General features: G+C 45.0%; 1 protein-coding gene across 1 annotated transcript in view; it reads left to right on the top strand.

The window, feature by feature from the left end:
• LOC120021877 (high affinity cAMP-specific and IBMX-insensitive 3',5'-cyclic phosphodiesterase 8B-like) overlaps positions 1-25,687 on the top strand; it is an 80,020-nt gene that overhangs the window by 8,527 nt on the left and 45,806 nt on the right. Inside the window, exons 2-3 of the mRNA XM_038965721.1 lie at positions 9,409-9,465; positions 24,669-24,859. Of these exons, the coding sequence (XP_038821649.1) occupies positions 9,409-9,465; positions 24,669-24,859 (248 nt within the window). The remainder of the gene's footprint in view (positions 1-9,408; positions 9,466-24,668; positions 24,860-25,687) is intronic.

Here is a 25,687-nt window from a genome sequence, read left to right as displayed (position 1 = left end):
CTGGAAACACTTTGAAGTTTGTAGAAATGTTAAAATAATGTAGGAGAATATAACACAATAAATAAGGTAGGAGAAAATCCAAAGAAAAACCAACCAGAATTTTTTGATTTTGAGAAACCATCCTCTTAGAAATGTAAGAGTAAGGTCATATTGAAATTAGCTCCCTGGATGCAATTCCTATGGCTTCCACAGCGTCACAGCAGTCTATGTTCAATGTTTCAGGTGTGTAACTTAAAGAACAAATAAGAAATATCAGTTATAGCAGAAGGACACAGTCTTGTAAATTCTTGTTTGCGCGCGACATGAAGACATTACACACCTGCTAAAATCGGTTTCATATTGAACATACTTCTTTCCGTAAGAAATATTATAGTTTAATTACATTTTAAGGTATCTGAGGAGTAAATAAAATTGTATTTTGACTTGTTGAAACAAAGTTTAGGGGTAGATTTTCGGATTTCTTTCTCTGCATGTTGAACGAGTGGATTACTCAAATCGATGGCGGCAACTTAACAGACTTTTTGGGATATAAAGAAGGATTTTATCTAACAAAACGAAACTACTACTATGTTATAGCTGGAACCCTTTGAATGACAAATCAGAGTAAGATTTTGAAAAAGTAAGTGAATATTTAATCGTTTTTTGTGAATGTATGAAACCTGTGCCGGTGGAAAAATATTTTGATGTGGGGTGCCGTCATCAAACAATCATATGGCATGTTTTCACTGTAATAGCTACTGTAAATCAGACAGTGCAGTTAGATTAACAAGAATTTAAGCTTTCAGCCGATATAAGACACTTATATGTACATAAATGTTTAAAATCCATAATATTTATGATTATTTATTTGAATTGCGGGCCCTCCAGTATCACCGGAAGCGGGACTCCTATCCCTAAGAAAAGCTGAAGTCGCATCATAGACTCTCGTTCCATTTCCCCTGAAATCCGGATGCATCCGGGTGTTTCCGACCCCGCAGTGTGTGCACTGTGTAACACATTTTTGTTTTGTTTTTTTAATATCTGTGTAAGTAATGGGTCTTGCAGGTCCATGGTCTTCAGGAGTCTGAGTGTTGACCTAATTTCTACCTCATATGTAACCTCTGTCACAAGCTCACAACTCATCTCTCACACAAACCCTCCATACAAGTCAGCTAGCTGCCCATCACTTTCCTGACTCTCTCATGACTTTCTATCTCATGAATGATGTCGTTGTTGTTGTTTTTCAAAATTACTTGTCTTTTTAAAGTTGCTTTAAAACACTGAGATTATTTATGTAATGAATAGCGCTATTAAAGTTGGATAAATTATTATTTATTATTACTTCAGGAGGCTCTGCTATCGTTGCCTGACGACTCAAACTGAATTATTACATTTTAGTCATTTTATCAGACGCTCTTATCCAGAGCTTGTGGTTAAGTGCATTGCTCAAGGGCAAATCGTCATATTTCTTTCCACCTAGACGGCTCGGGATTCGAACCAGTGATATTTCAGTTAGTGGGAAAGTAGTGGGGGAAAAAAGGTCTAATGGTCACCACACATGCCAGTATTTAATATGACAGATATGTAAATACAGTTGAAGTCGGAAGTTTACATACACCTTAGCTAAATACATTTAAACTCAGTTTTTCACAATTCCTGACATTTAATCCTAATAAAATGTCCCTGTCTCAGGTCAGTTAGGATCACCACTTTATTTTAAGAATGTGAAATGTCAGAATAATAGTAGAGAATGATTTATTTCAGCTTTTATTTCTTTCATCACATTCCCAGTGGGTCAGAAGTTTACATACAGTCAATTAGTATTTGGTAGCATTGCCTTTACATTGAGAGCGTGATCACACAGTCGTCCGGAACAGCTGATGCTCTCATGCATGCTTCAGTGTTGCTTGCCTCGAATCAAGCATAGAAGTTATTTAGCTCGTCTGGTAGGCTCGTGTCACTGGGCAGCTTGCGGCTATGCTTCCGTTTGTAGTCCGTAATAGTTTGCAAGCCCTGCCATGATCTGACGAGTGTCGGAACCGGTGTAGTACGATTCAATCTTAGTCCTGTGTTGATGCTTTGCCTGTTTGATGGTTCGTCGGAGGACATAAGACATCACTACATGTATATTTTTTCTGTATAAACATAAAATAGCATTAAAAGTTAAAAAAAATTAATCACAAGGATTGACTTTCAAAAGTAAATTTTCATAAAAGAAAAAAAAGAAAAAATATATAAAAAGCCAGGGGTTACAGTTGTGTAAACAGTTGTGTAAACTTATGATAGTGTTCTAAGAATACAGTGTTTTTTTTGTTATTGACTAGTTCTAGAGATTTTATTAGATATTGGATTTCAATTAAAAATATATTGCATTCAGGGACAGATTTCAAATATTTGTTTTTGTGTCTCTAAAATTTACCGGAGAGAATGAAGAAATTAACGACTCACTCAGTGCTTTTGTTTTCATTTTAATAATAACATATGACGTCCTCCATTGTAAATACATGAGTCTTATTGATACAAGTTCCAAAATAACTTCACAGAGTCACACTCATAAAAAAAGTGTATAATAGTTTCTCCTTCTTTATCACAGAAAATGTCCTCTACATCCATGTATTTTTATAACAAGTTATTGAAAGGGTACATTTTGTGCAAGATTTTAAAGCTTCTGGATGGGGTGTGTACGTACGGTCACTGTGGGTACGACATCATCGATGCACTTCTTGATGAAGCCAGTGAATGATGTGGTGTACTCCTCAATGCCATCGAAAGAGTCCCGGAACATATTCCAGTCTGTGCTAGCAAAACAGTCCTGTAGCTTAGCATCTGCGTCATCTGACCACTTCCTTATTGAGCGAATAACTAGAACTTCCTGCTTTAGTTTTTGCTTTTGCAGAAATCTGGAGGATAGAGTCAGATTTGCCAAATGGAGGGCAAGGGAGAGCTGTGTACGTGTCTCTGTGTGTGGAGTAAAGGTGGTCCCGAGTTTTTTTCCCCTCTGGTTGCCCATTTAACATGCTGGTAGAAATGAGCTAAAGGAGATTTAAGTTTCCCTGCATTAAAGTCCCCGGCCACTAGGAGCGCCGCCTCTGGATGAGCATTTTCTTGTTTGCGTAAACATGTGTTTATACTTCAATACGTTTATACTTCTGTGTACATAATTAAACAAAATCATACATTTTAAGTATTGTAAAAGAGATATTGTGTCTGTCATTATTACTTAAGTTGGTATAGCCCAGAGTGATAAATTAGGGTACAGACAGTAGGCTATGCAAGCCATTCAAAGGTAGTGTTTGCCCTCTATAGGGCATAAGAATGAATGCCCGACACACGCAAGGTATCTCCTGAGAGTTACTTGTCATGCAAGTAACGATGCAACGTAACGAGTTACCTTTAAGCGTAATGTTCCCCAACACTGTTGATGAGTCTGTTGTTTCATGCAGACCATGTAGAATCTGATCTATAACTTCACCATGTTAGTTTACACTGCATGGTAAGAAGACATTGTATAATTCAAATACCATGACTACACATAATCCTGAATTAATCATGAATAATGATGAGTGAGAAAGTTACAGAGGGTCAAAGATCATACCTCCCCTGTTATTGGTAATGGTGAGAGGTTAGCATGTCTTGGGATTATGATCTTTGACCTGTAGCTTTGTCACTCATTATTATTCACAAATAATTCAGGATTATCCGTAATCATGGTAGAATCCACATTAATGTAGAAGTATTTCGAAATATATTATATTCTTATTTACTATAAAAGGGACTCAAAAATGACATAATACATTATTTCCCATTAATTTCTATTGGGCCCAAAATTATTTGAAACACACCAAAACAAACAGCAAATGCATCCAACAAGTTTGTAGAGTCACAAGCTTGATGTAGTCATTGCGTGATAGTAATATGGGACCAAAAACTCAACTTTTGGTGACTTTTTTTATTAGACTCTTTAGGGGTGTCAATAATTTTGACCCCTGCCTTAAAAAAAAAAGTACAACTTTTTAAACAAAACCTCTTTCTCTGAGCAATTGTAAAATACTATAATTTTCAAATTATTTATCAAACAATATAGATCAGTATTTGAATGATTTATTTTATACTGTCATTTATGATAATTGATCAAGGGTGTCAAAAATTTTCGGACCCCACTGTATGTAGGTTACTCACTGTAACTGTAAGTGAATGTCATTGTGAATGCAGTGAGAGATGTGTACCTGTCGTTATGATGCAGTAATGTGACCTTGATGGTTGCTTATGGCTTCATATTTCCTGTCATGAACACACACACACACACACACACGGTACTCTGTGTTCTCTGTTACAGTATAACACAGCCTGTTCTATATTCAGGACGGACGGACGGACGGACGGACGGACAGACAGACAGACAACACAGACCGACCGACCGACCGACCGACCGACCGACCGACCGACCGACCGACCGACCGACAGACAGACAGACAGACAGACAGACAGACAGACAGACAGACAGACAGACAGACAGACAGACAGACAGACAGACAGACAGACAGACAGACAGACAGGCAGGCAGGCAGGCAGGCAGGCAGGCAGGCAGACAGGGAGGCAGACAGGGAGGCAGGCAGGCAGACAGGGAGGCAGGCAGGCAGACAGGGAGGCAGGCAGGCAGGCAGGCAGGGAGGCAGGCAGGCAGGTGTCAGCTACCAGGTGGTCTGATGAAAGGCTAGAAGAGATTTTAGAGTGGAGAGGATGCATCTGTTTTTTTGTTTTCGTGTGAGAGAGTGTGCTAATGTATCTGAGAGCTTTCAGGGAACCATAGTGTTTTGTTTTTTTATCTGGGCCAGCGCTACAACACACACACAGCACTGTGGACGCATATAGGCCAGAATAAATGGACACTACATGAAAAGAGAGAGAAACGGAGAGAAAGAGAGAGAGAGAGAGAGAGAATAATGCTCTAACCTGTCTCTGCTTAATAGTGCTGAGCTATTAGTGTTTTTTTTAGGTTGGTTCGGTTTCAGTTAGATTATTAAAAAATAATAACGTTTTTTCGATTTCGGTCTTGATCTTTTTTTTACGTTAAATGCATCATGAAATATTGACACTACAATGATTTTAGAGCTTTTTAATGGAAATTTCAAAACGAATAATTGTGAACATTCAATTGCCAAAACATTGAAAATATTCCATTGTCTCTGTCAGGTCCACATTGGGTAGACATCGATTGAAAAATAGGAAATGATTATGAAATAATAAAATATTAAAGTTGTGTATATTACTTTGTTTTATTTGATGACTTTATTATTTTTAATTCCTTAAAGTCATCATCTCATCTCTGCTCAGGCAGTAGCAGTCAGCCAGCCAGACCATCTAATGTTATCTATGTTCTCCCCATACTGTACAGTCTTTAGTCATCCTTTTTAGCTAGCCTGCCTAAGTATGCTGCAGAGCTGTCAACAACATACTTTTATTAGTTCTTCAAAGGGCTCCCAAGTGGCGCAGCGGTCTAAGGCACCACATCTCAATGCTAGAGGTGTCACTACAGACCCTGGTTCGATTCCAGGCTGTATCACACCAGGCTGTGATTGGGAGTCCCATAGGGCGGCGCACAAGTGGCCTAGTGTTGTCCGGGTTAGGATTTGGCTGGGGTAGGCCATCATTGTAAATAAGAATTTGTTCTTAAGGATCGGACCTTTTTTTACAATTTTCGCCTAAAATGACATACCCAAATCTAACTGCTCAGGCCCTGAAGCAAGGATATGCATATTCTTGGTACCATTTGAATGGAAACACTTTGAAATTTGTGGAAATGTGAAAGGAATGTAGGAGAATATAACACATTAGATCTGGTAAAGGATAATACAAAGAAAAAAAAAAAAATTTGAAATGAAACTTTGAAATGCAAGAGAAAGGCCATAATGTATTATTCCAGCCCAGGTGCAATTTCGATTTTGTCCACTAGATGGCAGCAGTGTATGTGCAACGTTTCAAACTGATCCAATGAACCATTGCATTTCTGTTCAAAATGTTGTATCAAGACTACCCAAATGTGCCTAATTTGTTTATTAATAACTGTTCATGTTCAAAACTGTGCACTCTTCTCAAACAATAGCATGGTATTCTTTCACTGTAATAGCTGCTGTAAATTGGACAGTGCAGTTAGAGTAACAATAATTTCAGCTTTCTGCCAATATCAGATATGTCTATGTCCTGGGAAATGTTCTTGTTACTTACAACCTCATGCTAATCGCATTAGCCTACATTAGCTCAACCGTCCCGCAGGGTACCCACCAATCCTGAAGAAGTTTTAACTGACTTGCCTAGTTAAATAAAAATAAATAAAGTAGATAAGGCATACTTTCACAACCTCTCTGTCCCTCTTGTCATTGTGTTTTGTACATTCCTCTCTCATGCGGTCTATGCGGTCTGTGTGTATCTAACCTAACGTAGCAGGTGTAAAAGTGTATCCGCCCAGAGATCTGTATATACTGATAAGATGCTCATGCTTCCGCTCTTACAATGGGAGTCATTTTCCCAAAGGCGGGAAGGCAGGTGACAAGCTTACGTCCAAAATAAGCCCATAGAAACTCATTGGGCTTATTTTGTACAGATTTTGGCGAGAGTAAAACCTCTTGCTTCACCTCTTCCTCTCTCATCCGTCTCTGCCCAAGCCAGAAGAAACAGGCACGTTTCTGCACTGAACTAGGTTGAATATTTGATTAAACTCCCTTCAGTCCAGCATCCCACATAGTTCTTGACTTGATTTCTCTCATGAATTAGTTGATTTCTCACACACCACAAAATCAAAATGGAATTCAAGTAATTGAACCGACATCGGTCAATTAGTTGTTTAATAAAAAAAAAAGTAAAATAATTTTGGTTAATCGCTCAGCACTACCTCTAAAGGTTCTAGAGTCCAGTCACTCTATGACAGTGGTTAGATGAGAGACTGCTGCCTGTGGTTTTGTCCACACACCCTCTAGTCTATACCCTTCAATACACTCTCTATACACCCTTCTATACACTCTATACACTCTCTATACACCCTTCTATACACTCTCTACACTCTTCTATACACTCTCTATACACCCTTCTATACACTCTCTACACTCTTCTATACACTCTCTATACACTCTATACACTCTATACACCCTTCTATACACTATACACTCTCTATACACTCTATACACTCTCTATACACCCTTCTATACACTCTCTATGCACTCTATACACTCTCTATACACCCTTCTATACACTCTCTATACACTCTGTATACACCCTTCTATACTCTCTCTATACACTCTATACACTCTCTATACACCCTTCTATACACTCTCTATACACTCTCTATACACCCTTCTATACTCTCTCTATACACTCTATACACTCTCTATACACTCTCTATACTCTCTATACACTCTATACTCTCTATACACTCTCTATACACTCTATACACCCTTCTATACACCCTTCTATACCCCCTTCTATACACTCTCTATACACTCTATACACCCTTCTATACACCTTTCTATACCCCCTTCTATACACTCTATACACTCTCTTTACATTCTCTAAACACTCTCTATACACTCTCTATACATTCTTCTATGCCCCTCTCTGTCCTCCTACATCGACATGGTTCAGGAACCATATCAGACACAGGGACAGGGCACAAGAGACCTGATGAGCTCATTGTTGGCACTAATCGCCATACATTGTTGGCCATACATCAGATCCTAACTGATGTCCCCACAAACAAACACAAACAGTCCCTTATCCATTGAATATGACTGCAGAGCTGGCCTCATTCAACTCTGTAAGGGAGGACAAGAGGGACAATTAACACAGTACTGAGTCAATGAGCCGTGATGAGCTGTGATAAACAGATAATGACAGGTGTCCAGAGAGGCACAGAGACAGATATGGGTCAACGTGAAATACTGCATATATGGAGACTTGAGATGTCATTGCCACCGGTGTGGGTCGTTCAACGAAATTAGCGCCTTTTGCTTCCCTTTGGTAATTTAAGGAGAAATTGTACACCAATATTGCATTTTAAAAGCCTGTTATATTAAATGAAGTGCCCTTTAATATAGGTCATGTGGAGAATTCAATAAATCTGATTTTCAATATGAATAAAGACTTGCTAAAGTGGCAAAATGCAGCATTTTAACATGTCCCTCGGTGCACCATCTGTGACCTCTAGGAAGATTTTAAACCCCTTAACTCCATTTCTCCAAGTGTTCACCATCATTGTAAAGCCCTAGTAATTTTGTTGTTTTGACAAAGTAATTTCTGAAGATGATTATTTATTTCATGGTGATTCATTCACGTCTGTCCCTCATGTTGAATGTCAACCCTGTTACGTGAACTGAATTTTCATTTTAATATGATGAAACTATTCCTTTTAAAATATTTATTTAAAAAAAAAAACATTGAACATGTCAAATAGTCAAATCATAGTGTAAAAGCAGGTGAGCTGGTTCTCTTCGGCCATTTTCAAGCATAACACGTCAACCCTCTTACCCATAGACAGACAGGCTAGGAATGTTTTTTTTTTTTAAATGAACAAATAAAAAATAAGCTTGCATTCAATTGCCCCTCTCTGTTGCACACAACTAGCTTCCATTCACCCTGTCACAAGAGGATTTATGGCTGATTTAAGGTGAAACGGTCAACCCTGTTACTTTATTTGCCACTTAATAGGCACTTTTTATAGGCTTTTTAAAAATGTAACCTCATGAGAGGTTGAAGTGAAACATGTGTTCTTTATGACAGAATATAACAATTATGTGAAATCAAATATGTTTTTTTCACCAAGTCACAATTTTCAAAAGGCACCGAATTGGTGAAAGGACTCATGTGCATGTTATTTTTGAAGCTGCGTTAGCTCCAGTCTATCAACAGTGTCAGTACTGCTCCTCCACAAGGCATTACTCACATACACCTGTCTGTCTGTATCCCTTAATACTCTTTAAAGAGGCTTGTAACAGACCTGGTCTTGTTGCGTCACTAATAGTGTGAGTGTGTGCGCGGAACATCCTAAGCCATTAGTCGATAGTCCAGTAGCCAGAAATCCTTCCTGCTATAGTTGATACAGTGACATTGCTCAGTAAGCTAACCAAGGTTTGCTGAAGAGTGTAGAGCTTCGTTTTTTTTACTGAGGAATACCTGCTTATGGAGTATTAGCTGGTTGAGACAGAGAGAGAAAGAAAGAGATAGAGAGAGGGGGAAAAGCGATAGCGAGAGAGAGGTTCAGGGCATGTATGGTACCTGAAGAAGAGAGTAAAATGGTGAGCAGTACTCTGTTTCCCCTTTTTCTATGTGTCATTTTTTACTCCTGCTCTCTCGTCTGTTTTTACTCTTGCTATTCATTGTTTTGTTGTTTTTGTTTGAGCTTGAGCTCATTCCATCTCTCTCTCTCTGGTTGTGTTCCAGGTATCAGCCACAGAAGAATGCATAGGACCTATGAGACTGACCCAAGAACCTATTCAGGTAAAACTGCACTTTACATTCTTCTGTATTTCTCCTGATAACAGCATGCTCCAGTTTAGTGCCCACCGTCCGTCAATTATCAGGAGTCTGCTGTATTTTGTTATGCAATTCAGTGATGTTACATGTTGTGGTAGAGCACATCATGGGCAGTTTGTCTCTTCTTCACGCTACTAGAGGCTTTGGAGTGGTGGCCATTTTGATTGGCACAGAAGAGGATTTTAGGATGTGATTAAAAAGCGTAATCAGAGAGATTTGTGAAAATTACTTGTGGGGCCTGTACATTTTATTTGCATTTCAGTTATTTAGCATGCTGTTAGCCAGAGCTGTGTAAAACTAGTGCATTCAAATAAGCAGGTTGAACAACAGCATAGAAACACATCAGCGGAATCAAATCATATCAAATCCAATTTTACTTCTCACATGCGCCGAATACAACAGGTGTAGACCTTACCGTGAAATGCTTACTTACAAGCCCTTAACCAACAATGCAGTTCAAGAAATAAAGTTAAGAAAATATTTACTAAATAACCTGAAGAAAAAATGTTATAAAAAGTAACACAATAAAATAACATTAATGAGGCTACGTACAGGGGGTACTGGTACTAGTCAATGTGCAGGGGTGTAACGGCAATCCTCCTCCTCTTCAATCGAAGAGGAGGAGTAGTGATTGAACCAAGGCGCAGCTTTGTGAAATGACATGATTTAATAAAGACACGACGAAACAACAAAGACAAAAACACGAACTTGACTATAAACTAACAAAACAACAAAACGGAGTAGACAAACCTGGACATGCGAACTTACATAAAACGCAGAACTCACGAACAGGAAAATGACTACACAAAAGACCGAACTTACAAACAAACCGAACAGTCCCGTATGGTGCGACAAACACTGACACAGGAGACAACCACCCACAACGAACACTGTGAAACAACCTACCTAAATATGACTCTCAATTAGAGGACAACGCAAAACACCTGCCTCTAATTAAGAGCCATACCAGGCAACCCTTAAACCAACATAGAAACAGAAAACATAGAATGCCCACCCAAACTCACGTCCTGACCAACTAACACATTCAACAAACTAACAGAAATAGGTCAGGAACGTGACATAACCCCCCCCCTTAAGGTGCGAACTCCGGGCGCACCAGCACCAAGTTTAGGGGAGGGTCTGGGTGGGCATCTGACCACGGTGGTGGCTCAGGCTCTGGGCGAGGTCCCCACCCCACCATAGTCAATCCCAGCTCGCTAATCCCCCTCAGAATGACCACCCCTCTATTCCACCCACCTAATATATGCAACACAAAATAAAGGGACAGCTCCGGGACAAGGTAGCTCAGGACATAGAGGTAGGTGAGAATAGAGAGGTAGATAGAGAGGTAGCTCAGGATAGAGGGGCAACTCTGGACTGAAAGGCAGCTCCGGACAGAGAGACAGCTCTGGACTGAGGGGCAGTTCTGGATTACTGGCAGCTCCGGACTGGCTGACGGCTCTGGACGCTCATGGCTGGCTGACGGCTCTGGACGCTCATGGCTGTAGGGCAGCTCATGACTGGAGGGCAGCTCATGACTGGAGGGCAGCTCATGACTGTCTGACGGCTCTGGCCGCTCATGGCTGTAGGGCAGCTCATGACTGGAAGGCAGCTCATGACTGGAGGGCAGCTCATGACTGGAGGGCGGATCTGGCTGCACATGGCTGGCTGGCGGATCTGGCTGCACATGGCTGGCTGGCGGCTCTGGCAGATCCTGTCTGGTTGGCGGCTCTGGCAGATCCTGTCTGGTTGGCGGCTCTGGCAGATCCTGTCTGGTTGGCGGCTCTGGCAGATCCTGTCTGGTTGGCGGCTCTGGCAGATCCTGTCTGGTTGGCGGCTCTGGCAGATCCTGTCTGGTTGGCGGCTCTGGCAGATCCTGTCTGACGAACGGCTCTAGCGGCTCCTGACTGACGAACGGCTCTGACGGCTCGGGACAGATGGGCGGCTCTAATGGCTCGGGGCAGACGGATGGCTCAGATGGCGCTGGGTAGACGGATGGCTCAGATGGCGCTGGGTAGACGGATGGCTCAGATGGCGCTGGGTAGACGGATGGCTCAGATGGCGCTGGGTAGACGGATGGCTCAGATGGCGCTTGGCAGACGGGCAGTTCAGGCATCGCTGTGCAGACGGCAGACTCTGGCCGGCTGAGGCGCACTGTAGGCCTGGTGCGTGGTGCCGGAACTGGAGGCACCGGGCTAAGGACACGCACCTTCATGCTAGTGCGGGGAGCAGGGACAGGGCACACTGGATTCTCAAAGCGTACTATTTGCCTGGTGCGTGGTACCGGCACTGGTGGCACCGGACTGAGGGCACGCACATCAGGACGAGTACGGGGAGAAGGAACAGTGTGTACAGGGCTCTGGAGACGCACAGGTGGCTTAGTGCGTGGTGCCGGAACTGGAGGCACTGGACTGGAGACACGCACCATAGGAAGAGTGCGTGGAGGAGGAACAGGGCTCCTAAAACGCACTGGAAGCCTGGTGCGTGGTGTAGGCACTGGTGGTACTGGGCTGGGGCGAGGAGGTAGCGCCGGAAATACCGGACCGTGTAAGCGTACTGGCTCCCTTGAGCATTGAGCCTGCCCAACCTTACCTGGTTGAATGCTCCCCGTCGCCCGACCAGTGCGGGGAGGTGGAATAACCCGCACCGGGCTATGTAGGCGAACCGGGGACACCATGCGTAAGGCTGGTGCCATGTATGCCGGCCCGAGGAGACGCACTGGAGACCAGACGCGTTGAGCCGGCATCATGGCACCTGGCTCAATGCCCAATCTAGCCCTACCAATGCGGGGAGGTGGAATAACCCGCACCGGGCTGTGCACACGTACAGGAGACACCGTGCGCTCTACTGCGTAACACGGCGTCTGCCCGTACTCCCGCTCTCCACGGTTAGCCTGGGAGGTGGGCGCAGGTCTCCTACCTGCCCTTGGCCCACTACCTCTTAGCCCCCCCCCAAGAAATTTTTGGGGTTTCTTCTCGGGCTTCCTTGCTAGCCGCGTACCTTCATATCTGCAGTTTTGGGCTTGATTCTCCGGTCTCCAGCCTTGCTTCCTTGCTGCCTCCTCATATCGCCGCCTCTCTGCTTTCGCTGCCTCCAGCTCAGCTTTGGGGCGGCGATATTCCCCTGGTTGAGCCCAAGGTCCTTTTCCATCCAGCTCGTCCTCCCAAGTCCAGTAGTCCTGTGTATTACGCTGCTTGGTTCTGGTAATTTGGTGGGTGGTTCTGTAACGGCAGTCCTCCTCCTCTTCAACCGAAGAGGAGGAGTAGTGATTGAACCAAGGCGCAGCTTTGTGAAATGACATGATTTAATAAAGACACGACGAAACAACAAAGACAAAAACACGAACTTGACTATAAACTAACAAAACAACAAAACGGAGTAGACAAACCTGGACATGCGAACTTACATAAAACGCAGAACTCACGAACAGGAAAATGACTACACAAAAGACCGAACTTACAAACAAACCGAACAGTCCCGTATGGTGCGACAAACACTGACACAGGAGACAACCACCCACAACGAACACTGTGAAACAACCTACCTAAATATGACTCTCAATTAGAGGACAACGCAAAACACCTGCCTCTAATTAAGAGCCATACCAGGCAACCCTTAAACCAACATAGAAACAGAAAACATAGAATGCCCACCCAAACTCACGTCCTGACCAACTAACACATACAACAAACTAACAGAAATAGGTCAGGAACGTGACAAGGGGTACAGGTTAGTTGAGGTAATTTGTACGTGCAGGTTGGGGTAAAGTGACTCCACCAGTCATTTTTAGTCATAATCCCAGAATAAAACAAATGCACAAGACAAGTACAGTTACAGCCTTATTCTAAAAATAATATATAAAAAAATTAAATCCTCATCAATCTACACACAATACCCCACGATAACAAAGCGAAAACAGATTTTTAGAAATGTTTGCTAATTTATTCAAATTAAAAATCAGAAATGCCTTATTTACACAAGTATTCAGACCCTTTGCTATGAGACTCAAAATTGAGCTCAGGTGCATCCTGTTTCCATTGATCATCCTTGAGATGTTTCTACAACTTGATTGGAGTCCACCTGTTGTAAATTCAATTGAATGCACATGATTTGGAAAGGCGCACACCTGTCTATATAAGGGATCACAGTTGACAGTGCATGTCAGAGAAAAAACCAAGCCATCTGGTCGAAGGAGACAGCATTGTGTTGAGGCATAGATCTGGGGAAGGGTAACAAAACATTTCTGAAGTGTTGAAGGTCCTCAAGAACACAGTGGCCTCCATCATTCATAAATGGAAGAAAAATTCTTCCTCGAGCTGGCCGCCAGGCCAAACTGAGCAATCGGGGGAGAAGGGCCTTGGTCAGGGAGGTGACCAAGAACGCGATGGTCTCTCTGACAGAACTCCAGAGTTCCTCTGTGGAGATGGGAAAACGTTCCAGAAGGACAACCATCTCTGCACCACTCCACCAATCAGGCCTTTATGGTAAAGTGGCCAGACGGAAGACACTCTTCAGTAAAAGGCACATGACAGCCAGCTTGGAGTTTGCCAAAAGGCACCAAAAGGACTCTCAGACCATGAGAAACAAGATTCTCTGGTCTGATGAAACAAAGATTGAACTCTTTGGCCTGAATGCCAAGTGTCACATCTGGAGGAAACCTGGCACCATCCCTACGGTGAAGCATGGTGGTGGCAGCATCATGTTGTGTGGATGTTTTTCAGCGGCAGGGACTGGGAGACTAGTCAGGATCGAGGGAAAAATGAACGGCGCAAATAAAGATAGATTTTTGATGAAAACCTGCTCCAGAGCACTTAGGACCTCAAACTGGGCCAAAGGTTCACCTTCTAACAGGACAACGACCCTAAGCACACAGCCAAGACAACGCAGGAGTGGCTTCGGGACAAGTCTCTGAATGTCCTTGAGTGGTCCAGCCAGAGCCCAGACTTGAACCCGATCTAACATCTCTGGAGAGACCTAAAAATAGCTGTGCAGTGACGCTCCCCATCCAACCTGACAGACAACCTCCCCAAATACAGCTGTGCCAAGCTTGTAGCGTCATACCCAAGAAGACTCGAGGCTGTAATCGCTGCCAAAGGTGCTTCAACAAAGTACTCAGTAAAGGATTTTGTTGCAAATATGTAAAAAAATATATATATAAAAAACATGTTTTTGCTTTGTCATTATGTGGTATTGTGTGTAGACTGATGAGGGAAAAAAACACTTGTATACATTTTTGTATAAGGCTCCAACTCATTCCAAACCATCTCAATTGGGTTGAGGTCGGGTGATTGTGGAGGCCAGATCATCTGATGCAGCACTCCATCACTCTCCTTCTTTGTCAAATATCCCTTACACACTTTTTTGGTTACTACATGATTCCTTATGTCTTATTTCATAGTTTTGATGTCTTCACTATTATTCTACAATGTAGAAAATAGTCAAAATAAAGAAAAACCCTGGAATAAGTAGGCGTGTCCAAATTTTTGACTGCTACTGTATATATTGCATCCAATTCTTTGGTTTAAATGAATATAGGGGAAACACTGGAGATATCATTGCATGATAGAATGGTTTCAACATGGCGTAACAATGAGACACCACATGACACAACATGGCATACGGCATACATGTACACTATATAACTTTTTTCACTAGGGGTTGGTACCAAAATTATTTTCCAATTGTTCCGTTCTGAGCAGAACCTCTATTTTTTGGGTTCCGACCAGCATAATTAAGTTCTGAACCTGTTCAAACCCTCCAAAAAATGTAGGGTTCATAAAAGTTCCATTTCGTTTATATATTAACCCGTGAAATGAACATAGTAATTACATTTAGCTTGTGAATTTACTCCACCAGTGTCACGCCCTGGCCTTAGTATTCTTTGTTTTCTTTATGTTTTTTAGTTAGGTCAGGGTGTGACATGGGGAATGTATGTGTTTTGTAGTGTCTTCTGTGTCTGTGTATGTTGCACCACACGGGACTGTTTCGGTTTGTTCGTTCGTTTGTTGTAGTCTGTACCTGTTTGTGCGTTCTTCGTGTTATATGTAAGTTCACATAGTTCAGGTCTGTCTACGTTCGTTTGTTATTTTGTAGTTTGTTGAAGTGTTTTCGGTTTTCGTCTTTTCTTTAATAAACTTAATTATGTCTACATTCCACGCTGCGCCTTGGTCCACTCTCTCACCCATAGACGATCGTGACAGAACTACCCACCAACCATGGATCAAGCAGCGTGAGAGGAACCAACAACAGCGGCAAAGAAACCAGGACTCGTGGACATGGGAGGAAATATTGGACGGAAAAGGACCCTGGGCTCAGACAGGGGAATATCGCCGCTCTGTTGAAGAGAGGGAGGCAGCTAAAGCCCAGGAGCGGTGGTATGAGGAGGCAGCAAGGAGACGTGGCTGGAAACCCGAAAAGTCTGTGAGTAAACCCCAAAAATTTCTTGGGGGGGGGCTAAAAGGGAGAGTGGCGAAGTCAGGTAGGAGACCTGCGCCCACTCCCTGTACTTACCGTGGAGAGCGAGAGTACGGGCAGACACCGTGTTACGCAGTAGAGCGCATGGTGTCTCCTGTACGCGTGCATAGCCCGGTTCGGTACATTCCAGCTCCATGTATCGGCCGGGCTAGATTGAGCGTTGAGCCGGATGTCATGAAGCCGGCCCAACGCATCTGGCCACCAGTGCGTCTCCTCAGGCCGGCTTACATGGCACCAGCCTTACGCATGGTGTCCCCGGTTCGCCTACATAGCCCGGTGCGGGTTATTCCACCTCCCCGCACTGGTCGGGCGACGGGGAGCATACAACCAGGTAAGGTTGGGCAGGCTCAGTGCTCAAGGGAGCCAGTACGCCTGCACGGTCCGGTATTTCCGGCGCCATCTCCCCGCTCCAGGCCAGTACCACCAGTGCCTACACCACGCACCAGGCTTCCAGTGCGTCTCCAGAGCCCTGTTCCTCCTCCACGCACTAGCCCTATGGTGCGTGTCTCCAGCCCAGTACCACCAGTGCCTACACCACGCACCAGGCTTCCAGTGCGTCTCCAGAGCCCTGTTCCTCCTCCACGCACTCTCCCTGTGGTGCGTGTATCCAGCCCAGTGCCTCCAGTTCCGGCACCACGCATCAAGCCTCCTGTGCGTCTCCAGAGCCCTGTACGCACTGTTCCTTCTCCCCGTACTCGCCCTGATGTGCGTGCCCTCAGCCCGGTACCACCAGTGCCGGTACCACGCACCAGGCCTATAGTACGCCTTGAGAGTCCAGTGTGCCCTGTTGTTGTTCCCCGCACTAGCCTGAAGGTGCGTGTCTTTAGCCCGGTACCTCCAGTTCCGGTACCACGCACCAGGCCTACAGTGCGTCTCAGCCGGCCAGAGTCTGCCGTCTGCCCAGCGGCGCCTGAACTGCCCGTCTGCCCAACGGCGCCTGAACTGCCCGTCTGCCCAACGGCGCCTGAACTGCCCGTCTGCCCAACGCCGTCTGAACTGTCCGTCTGCCAAGCGCCGCATGAACTGCCCGTCTGTACTGAGCCTTCAAAGCCGCCCGTCTGCCATGAGCCTGCAAAGCCGGCCGTCTGCCATGAGCCTTCAGAGCCGTCCGCCAGACAGGAGCCGCTAGAGCCTTCCGCCAGACAGGAGCCGCTAGAGCCTTCCGCCAGACAGGAGCAGCCAAAGCCTTCCACCAGACAGGATCAGCCAGAGCCTTCCGCCAGACAGGATCAGCCAGAGCCTTCCGCCAGACAGGATCAGCCAGAGCCTTCCGCCAGACAGGATCAGCCAGAGCCTTCCGCCAGACAGGATCAGCCAGAGCCTTCCGCCAGCCATGACCAGCCAGAGCCGTCAGCGAGCCATGACCAGCCAGAGCCGTCAGCGAGCCATGACCAGCCAGAGCCGTCATCCAGCCATGACCAGCCAGAGCCGTCATCCAGCCATGACCAGCCAGAGCCGTCATCCAGCATTGAGCCGTCATCCAGCCGGGATCCGCCAGAGCCAGCCAGCCAGGATCCGCCAGAGCCAGCCAGCCAGGATCCGTCAGAGCCAGCCAGCCAGGATCCGTCAGAGCCAGCCAGCCAGGATCCGCCAGAGCCAGCCAGCCAGGATCCGCCAGAGCCAGCCAGCCAGGATCCGCCAGAGCCAACCAGCCAGGATCCGCCAGAGCCAGCCAGCCAGGATCCGCCAGAGCCAGCCAGCCAGGATCCGCCAGAGCCAGCCAGCCAGGATCCGCCAGCCAGTCCGGAGCTGCCCCTCAGTCCGGAGCTGCCCCTCAGTCCGGAGCTGCCCCTCATTCCGGTGCTGCCCCTTAGTCCGGTGCTGCCCCTTAGTCCGGTGGGGTTAATTTGGAGGGTGGCCATTTGGAGGAAGTTACCAAAGCGGGTATTGACAATGGTGGAGTGGGGGCCACGTCCCGCACCCGAGCCGCCGCCATGATGGGGCCCACCCCGGACCCTCCCCTTTCTATTTCAGGTTGTGCGGTCGGAGTCCGCACCTTTGGGGGGGGGGGGTACTGTCACGCCCTGGCCTTAGTATTCTTTGTTTTCTTTATGTTTTTTAGTTAGGTCAGGGTGTGACATGGGGAATGTATGTGTTTTGTAGTGTCTATGGGGTGTTGTATGTGTATGGGGCAGAGTAGAGTATAGTTGTCTAGTTATGTCTATGGCTGCCTAGATTGGTTCTCAATCAGAGACAGCTGTCATTCATTGTCTCTGATTGGGAGCCATATTTAAGGCAGCCATAGGCAGTAGGCTTTTGTGGGTAGTTGTCTATGTTGTACGTTTGTAGCTTGGGTTTGCACTTACGACTTTAGCTTCACGATCGTTTGTTGTTTTGTTTCGTTTTGTAATTGTGTTCGTTACGTGTTTTTTCCTTCTCTAAAATAAAAGAGATGTATTTTGCACACGCTGCGCCTTGGTCCACTCTCTCACCCATAGACGATCGTGACAACCAGTTAGTGCAGATAGAGCATTTTGCAATGGAACGGGTAAGCTAGATGTTAACATGTTTGATTGGTCAGATATGTGCAGGAACAAACAAAACATTATTATCCGGTTCTCAAGATTTTAAAATAACGGAGATCACTTTCGTTCGCAGTTCTGTTTCTGTTTCCTCTGAAAATGTAGTTTTTTCCCCCCGGTTTTCAGTTGTGTTCCCTGAACTGGTTCCATCCCTGCTTTACACCCGATGGTGTGTGGGTTGGTGGTAGTTAAGTTTCCGGTGACCAGCTGTGAACAGCTGCTAGTTTGAGGTTGAGGTTGTGTCCTGTGGATTGGGATTAAGGCAGTGTGAGCCTTTGAGAAGGCCAGATTAGCTCCCAGGCCTTAATGCTGTTGTGTAATTTAGGAAAGGGAGTGTTAGTTACACAAGATCATAGGTGTTTTGTGTTTCTTGTGCATCTAGACATCTAGGTCTCTGTCTTTTTACATCTCTGTCATTGCGCTTGATGGAGTAATGGAATAGTCCCAAAAGTGCAAACCTCCCCCACCATCTGGCAGGCTTCACCAAATGCTCAAAGTGTTTTAAAGAAAATACATACTGAAAGGCTCTACCCTTCATCCATCCGTCTTTATTGTGCTGAATAAAACCTCATCCAAACCTCATCTCCAGAACTCATCCATTCTTCGTTATCAGGCTGTGTAAAAGCCTCTGCAGGAGGTAGTGTCTGGCAGCAGCTGGCTGGCTGAACCAGGTGGAAGGACTAGAGACTTTATTACAACCCCTCCTCCCCATACAGCCCTCAACACACGCTCCATTAAAATAACTACTCTCCTCAAGATGTGGAGCACGCACACACACACACACACACACACACACACACACACACACACACACACACACACACACACACACACACACACACACACACACACACACACACACACACACACACACACACAAAGTCATACACACAAACAGACACACAAGGGAGCACACACACAGAAACAGACGCACACTCACACATACAGTTGCGTACACACACAGAGTCATGCACACGCACAAACAGACAGCGGAAGCACACACACATCCGCACACACCCACAGTCTCGTACGCACACAGAGTCATGCACACACAAACTCTACTGTACCATGACCTAACTCCCCACTCCCTCTTTACCTCCCTCCCACTTGAACAGGGAGAACGAGAGAGAAAAGAGAGAAGAAAAGATAAAATGCTCCGGAGGAGAGAGTTGCGTGCTGACAGTTTCCTCCTGACATTTATCGTTCCCTCCGAGCCCTGGAAAGACTCGGTAACTCCAAATCTACTTCTCTCCGCTCCTTCGTTTCTGCACCCTGTCACAGGACTCCTCCTCAATCAGAGGGATTATTTTCCAGAGGGCTCAGAGGGTGAACTGTTGTTGACTGTAGGCTGCAGAAGACAGTATACAGGGTGCTCTGCTCTTACTTTGGACAGGGAACTTAGGATGGTCACTTAACTTAAGAAACCATATGGAGAAACATGCTGTAGCCCTCACTTCAAAACACGGGAAAAGCATTTACATGTTGTTCTGAGTGTGAGGAGTAAACCATGCTTATTAGGAATGATCCATCAGATTGATGACTGTTAGTATGTCTCCTCCACACCGTACTCCTTGGCTCTACGCCAAGAGGAGTCCCACTGACAAGACTTGGTGTAAAGCCAGTCAGCTAGATGTCTCTCGCTATCGCTCTGAGAAACTATCTGTCTAACTATCTGTCTGTCTGTCTGTCTGTCTGTCTGTCTGTCTGTCTGTCTGTCTGTCTGTCTGTCTGTCTGTCTGTCTGTCTGTCTGTCTGTCTGTCTGTCTGTCTGTCTGTCTGTCTGTCTGTCTTGTCTGCCTGTCTGTTCCATACCTTCGTCCCCCTATCTGTCTGCCTGGTCAAGGGTGTGCAGAGATGGAGGCTTAAAGGATTCTAGCTTTAACCCCTGAACTGTGATTGGCTGAGTCAGCGTGGCACAGCAGTCAGGGGTAGAGGCCCTTCTCTATGTCAGTCCTGCCTTGAGGGCAACACAGTGTGTAAACCACTTAGGGAAACCACTGGGGTTAATCACTATTAAGTGATTGTGTGTTCAAACACACTCCAACTATTTAGCACTTGGATAATAAAGATAATCATGAAAGACATCCACTTGGAGGCAGTATGATCAGTCACTTTAACTCTACCTACATGTACATATTACCTCAATTACCTCGGCTAACCGGTGCCCCTGCATATTGATTCTGTACTGGTACCGCCTGTATATAGTCTTGCTATTGTTATTTTACTGCTGCTGTTTAATTATTTGTTACTTTTATTTTCTATGTTTTACTTATCATTTTTTCCCTTAAAACGTATTAAATCAAATCAAATCAAATTTTCAAATCCAATCTAATTGTATTTGTCACATGCGCCGAGTACAGGTGTAGACCTTACAGTGAAATGCTTACTTACAAGCACTTAACCAACAATGCCGTTTTAAGAAAAATCCCTAGAAAATAAGAAATAAATGTTATAAATAATTAAAGAGCAGCAGTAAAATAACAATAGCGAGGCTATGTACAGGGGTTACCGGTACAGAGTCAATGTGCAGGCGCACCTGTTAGGTAATATGTACATGTAGGTAGAGTTATTAAAGTGACTATGCATAGATAATAACAGAGTAGCAGCATCATAAAAGAGGGCGGGGGGGGGGGGGCAATGCAAATAGTCTGGGTAGCCATTTGATTAGGTGTTCAGGAGTCTTATGGCGTGAGTGGTAGAAGCTGTTTAGATGCCTCTTGGACCTAGACTTGGGGCTCCGGTACCGCTTGCTCTGCGGTAGCAGAGAGCACAGTCTATGACTAGGGTGGCTGGAGTCTTGACAATTTTTAGGGCCTTCCTCTGACACCGCCTGGTATAGAGTTCCTGGATGGCAGGAAGCTTGGCCCAAGTGATGTACTGGGCCGTATGCACTACCCTCTGTAGTGCCTTGCAGTCGGACGCCAAGCAGTTGCCTTACCAGGCAGTGATGCAACCCGTCAGGATACTCTCGGTGGTGCAGCTGTAGAACCTTTTGAGTATCTGAGGACCCATGCCAAATCTTTTCAGTCTCCTGAGGGGGAATAGGCTTTGTTGTGCCCTCTTTACGACTGTCATGTTGTGCTTGGACCATGTTAGTTTGTTGGTGATGTGGACACCAAGGAACTTGAAGCTCTCAACCTGATCCACTGCAGCCCTGTTGATGATAATGGGGGCGTGCTCCGTCTTTCTGTAGTCCACAATCATCTCCTTTGTCTTGATCACGTTGAGGGAGAGGTTTTTATCCTGGCACCACACTGCCAGGTCTCTGACCTCCTCCCTATAGGCTGTCTCATTGTTGTTGGTGATCAGGCCTACCACTGTTGCATCATCGGCAAACTTAATGATGGTGTTGGAATCGTGCCATGAAGCTGTTGTTGGTTAAGGGCTTGTAAGTAATGTGACAAATAAAATGTGATTTGATTTGATTATGTGTATGTACACGCACTCAAGCGGCAACACACACAGAACTGTGTACGTGTGGCGCCCCCTGTCTGGCCCGTGGGCGGGTGCAGGGCAGGTCGGCAGATAGTAGGATTTTGGGACGGCGTCGCCTGAGGTGTGTGTGTGTGTGTGTGGAATTTCACAAGGCAGCTCCATGGTTACACAGCCCAGCTCGGGATCAAAGGGTGTAGACCTTTCACAGCCTCCTACCAATGCCAGCTCCCCCCCCCCCCCCCCCCCCCTCTCTTTTCTCCTCTTCTTCTCATCCATCCTCTGCTCCCTTCTTTCCCTCGTACTCCTGGCAGTCTGACTGGCGAGACGGCTCGCTCTCTCTCATCTCCCTTCTACTCTCTTCTTGGTCTCCCTCGCGCTGTTTCTCTTTCAATCAAATCAAAATCAAATCAAATTCTATTGGTCGGCCTACACATATTTAGCAGATGGTTTTTGCAGGCGTAGCGAAATGCTTGTGTTCCTAGCACCAACAGTGCAGTAATATCTAGCAATACACATAAATCTAAAAAGTGAAACGTAATTAAGAAATCTTTATAAATCTCTTTCCCTACTTCCTTTCTCCCTGTGTTAGTTGTCCATTGGTGTGTGTGTGTGTGTGTGTGTGTGTGTGTGTGTGTGTGTGTGTGTGTGTGTGTGTGTGTGTGTGTGTGTGTGTGTGTGTGTGTGTGTGTGTGTGTGTGTGTGTGTGTGTGTGTGTGTGTGTGTGTGTGTGTGTGTGTGTGTGTGTGTGTGTGTGTGTGTACACAAGTCCCTCCATTCTTGCCTCTTGTCTCTTACTGCTCTACTATAGGAGTCAAGTATTGGTAATGTTACCATACAGTATGAAGAACAACCGGTCGGGGGACAGTACAGGCCAGACAACTGTTGGTGTGAAAACAGCTCTCATCAGCCATCATTAACTATCATCCACCTGGCTCCTGGTTACTCTTATACTGAACAAAAATATGAACGCAACACGCAGCAATTTCAATGCTTTACTGATTAAAAAATATATTTATATATTTCACCTTTATTTAACCAGGTAGACGCTCCCACTGGGGAGCCAGGCCTAGCCAATCAGAATGAGTTTTTCCGCACAAAAGGGCTTCATTACAGACTCCTCATTACATACTCCTCAGTTTCATCAGCTGTCTGGGTGGCCAGTCTCAGACTATCCGGCAGGTGAAGAAGCCGGATGTGGAGGTCCTGGGCTGGCGTGGTTACACGTGGTCTGCGGTTGTGAGGCCGGTTAATCATACTGCCAAATTCTCTGAAATGACGTTGGATGCGGCTTATGGTAGAGTAATGAACATTCAATTCTCTGGTAACGGCTCTGGTAGCCATTCCTGCAATCAGCATGCCAATGTAACAGTATAACTTTAGTACGTCCCCTCGCCCCGACACGGGCGCGAACCAGGGACCCTCTGCACACATCAACGACGGTCGCCCGCGAAGCATCGTTACCCATCGCTCCACAAAGGCCACGGCCCTTGCAGAGCAAGGGGCAACACTACATCTAGGTTTCAGAGCAAGTGACGTAACTGATTGAAACGCTACTAGCGCGTACCCGCTAACTAGCTAGCCATTTCACATCCGTTACACCAATTGCACGCTCCCTCAAAACTTGAGACATCTGTGGCATTGTGTTGTGTGACAAAACTGCACATTTTAGAGTGGCCTTTTATTGTCCCCAGCACAAGGTGCACCTGTGTAATGACTATGCTGTTTAATCAGCTTCTTGATATGCCACACCTGTCAGGTGGATGGATTAACTTGGCAAAGAAAAAATGCTCACTAACAGGGATGTAAACAAATTTGTGCACAACATTTTAGAGAAATAAGCTGTGTGTATGAAACATTTCTGGGATATTTTATTTCAGCTCATGAAACATGGAACAAACATTTTACATGTTGCATTTATATTTTTGTTCTGTATAGATTAAGGAACAATAGCAGGCTTTCATTGGAATAGGAGATGCCTGGGAAAGTGGTGTGAAGTTGTGTGTTTGAACAGTTAATGCTGCAATATGTAACGTTTTGGGCGACCCGACCAAATTCACATAGAAATGTGAGTTACAGATCTGTCATTCGCATTCAAATCAAGTCTAAGAAGCGGTAGATCTGTTCTATGTGAGCTATTTCTATGCTTCCCGTTCTTACGTTTCGTTTTTGCATCTTTTACTTTCGGTTTTGTACACCAGCTTCAAACAGATGAAAATTCAGTATTTTTGATTATAGAAAATATATTTCATAGCAGTTTTTATGGTGCAGTGATTATCTACACTATACATTGCTTGTTTTGTCACATAAACTGAAATTAAGCGAACTATTCGAATATTATCAACCAGGAAATGGCGGATCGATTTATGCATATTGCACCTTTAAGTGATGTATGTTTTACTATTTAATTTATTATTTTTTTGTGATACTGTACTGTATATCAGCACTTAAAAGCACTGATAAGCTTTTTAGTCTACTGATCCTAGCTTCATGTTTGATGAAAACAACTTCAGAAAGATTATAACCACACACTCTTGCTCCGACAAGCAAACAAATTATTTATGAACAAATTATTTATTAAAGTAACCAATGTTTTTGCAGCAAGCTGCCTCTGTCAGGTAAGAGGTATTTCAGACCATCTGCTCTCTCTCTCTCTCTCTCTCTCTCTCTCTCGCTCTCTCTCTCTCTCTCTCTCTCTCTCTCTCTCTCTCTCTCTCTCTCTCTCTCACTCTGTCCCAGGTCCTGCTGGTGTTTGCGAAGGAGGATGGTCAAAGCGATGCCTTCTGGTGGGCGTGTGACCGGGCGGGTTTCAGGTGTAACATCGCCCGAACGCCTGAGTCCGCCATCGAGTGTTTCCTGGACCAGAGCCACGAGATTGTAGTCATCGATGGACGCCACTCACGATACTTTGAGGCAGAAGCTGTCTGTCGGTAAACTCAAACTGTCTAGCTGGCCTCTAAACTAATTTAGCAATCTAAATGTTTAGCTGATCTATGGATTTCACATGACTTGGAATACAGATATGCATCACAGATACCTTAAAAAACATTTAAGGGCGTGCATCATAAAACCAGTCAGTATCTGGTGTGACCACCATTTGCCTCATGCATTGCGACACATCTCCTTTCGCATAGAGTTGATCAGGATGTTAATTGTGGCCTGTGGAATGTTGTCCCACTGCTCTTCAATGGCTGTGCGAAGTTGCTAGATATTGGCGGGAACTGGAACACACTGTCATACACGTCGATCCAGAGCATCCCAAACATGCTTAATGGGTGACATGTTTGGTGAGTATACAGGCCATGGATAAACTGGGACATTTTCAGCTTATGTACAGATCCTTACAACATGGTGCCGTACATTATCATGCTGAAACGTGAGGTGACGGGCAGCAGATTAATGGCAGGACAATGGGCCTCAGGATCTTGTCACGATGTCTCTGTACGTTCAAATTGCCATCGATAAAATGCAATTGTGTTCATTGTCCGTAGCTTATGCCTGCCCATACAATTAACACCGCACCATGGGGCACTCTGTTCACAACATTATCATCAGCAAACCGCTCGCCTGCACAACGCCATATACATAGTCTGTGGTTGTTAGGCCGGTTGGAATAGTTCAATAATTATCTAACATTCAAGTCTCTGGCAACAGTTCTGGTGGACATTCCTGCAGTCAGCATGCCAATTGCACGCTCCCTCAAAACTTGAGACGTCTGTGGCATTGTGTTGTGTGACAAAACTGTACATTTTAGAGTG

The sequence above is a fragment of the Salvelinus namaycush genome, chromosome 26 (assembly GCF_016432855.1).
Source record: "Salvelinus namaycush isolate Seneca chromosome 26, SaNama_1.0, whole genome shotgun sequence".
Classification (NCBI taxonomy): Eukaryota; Metazoa; Chordata; class Actinopteri; order Salmoniformes; family Salmonidae; genus Salvelinus; species Salvelinus namaycush.
Note: the sequence above shows the minus strand (reverse complement) of the source record. Positions and strands in the feature narration are given on the sequence as shown.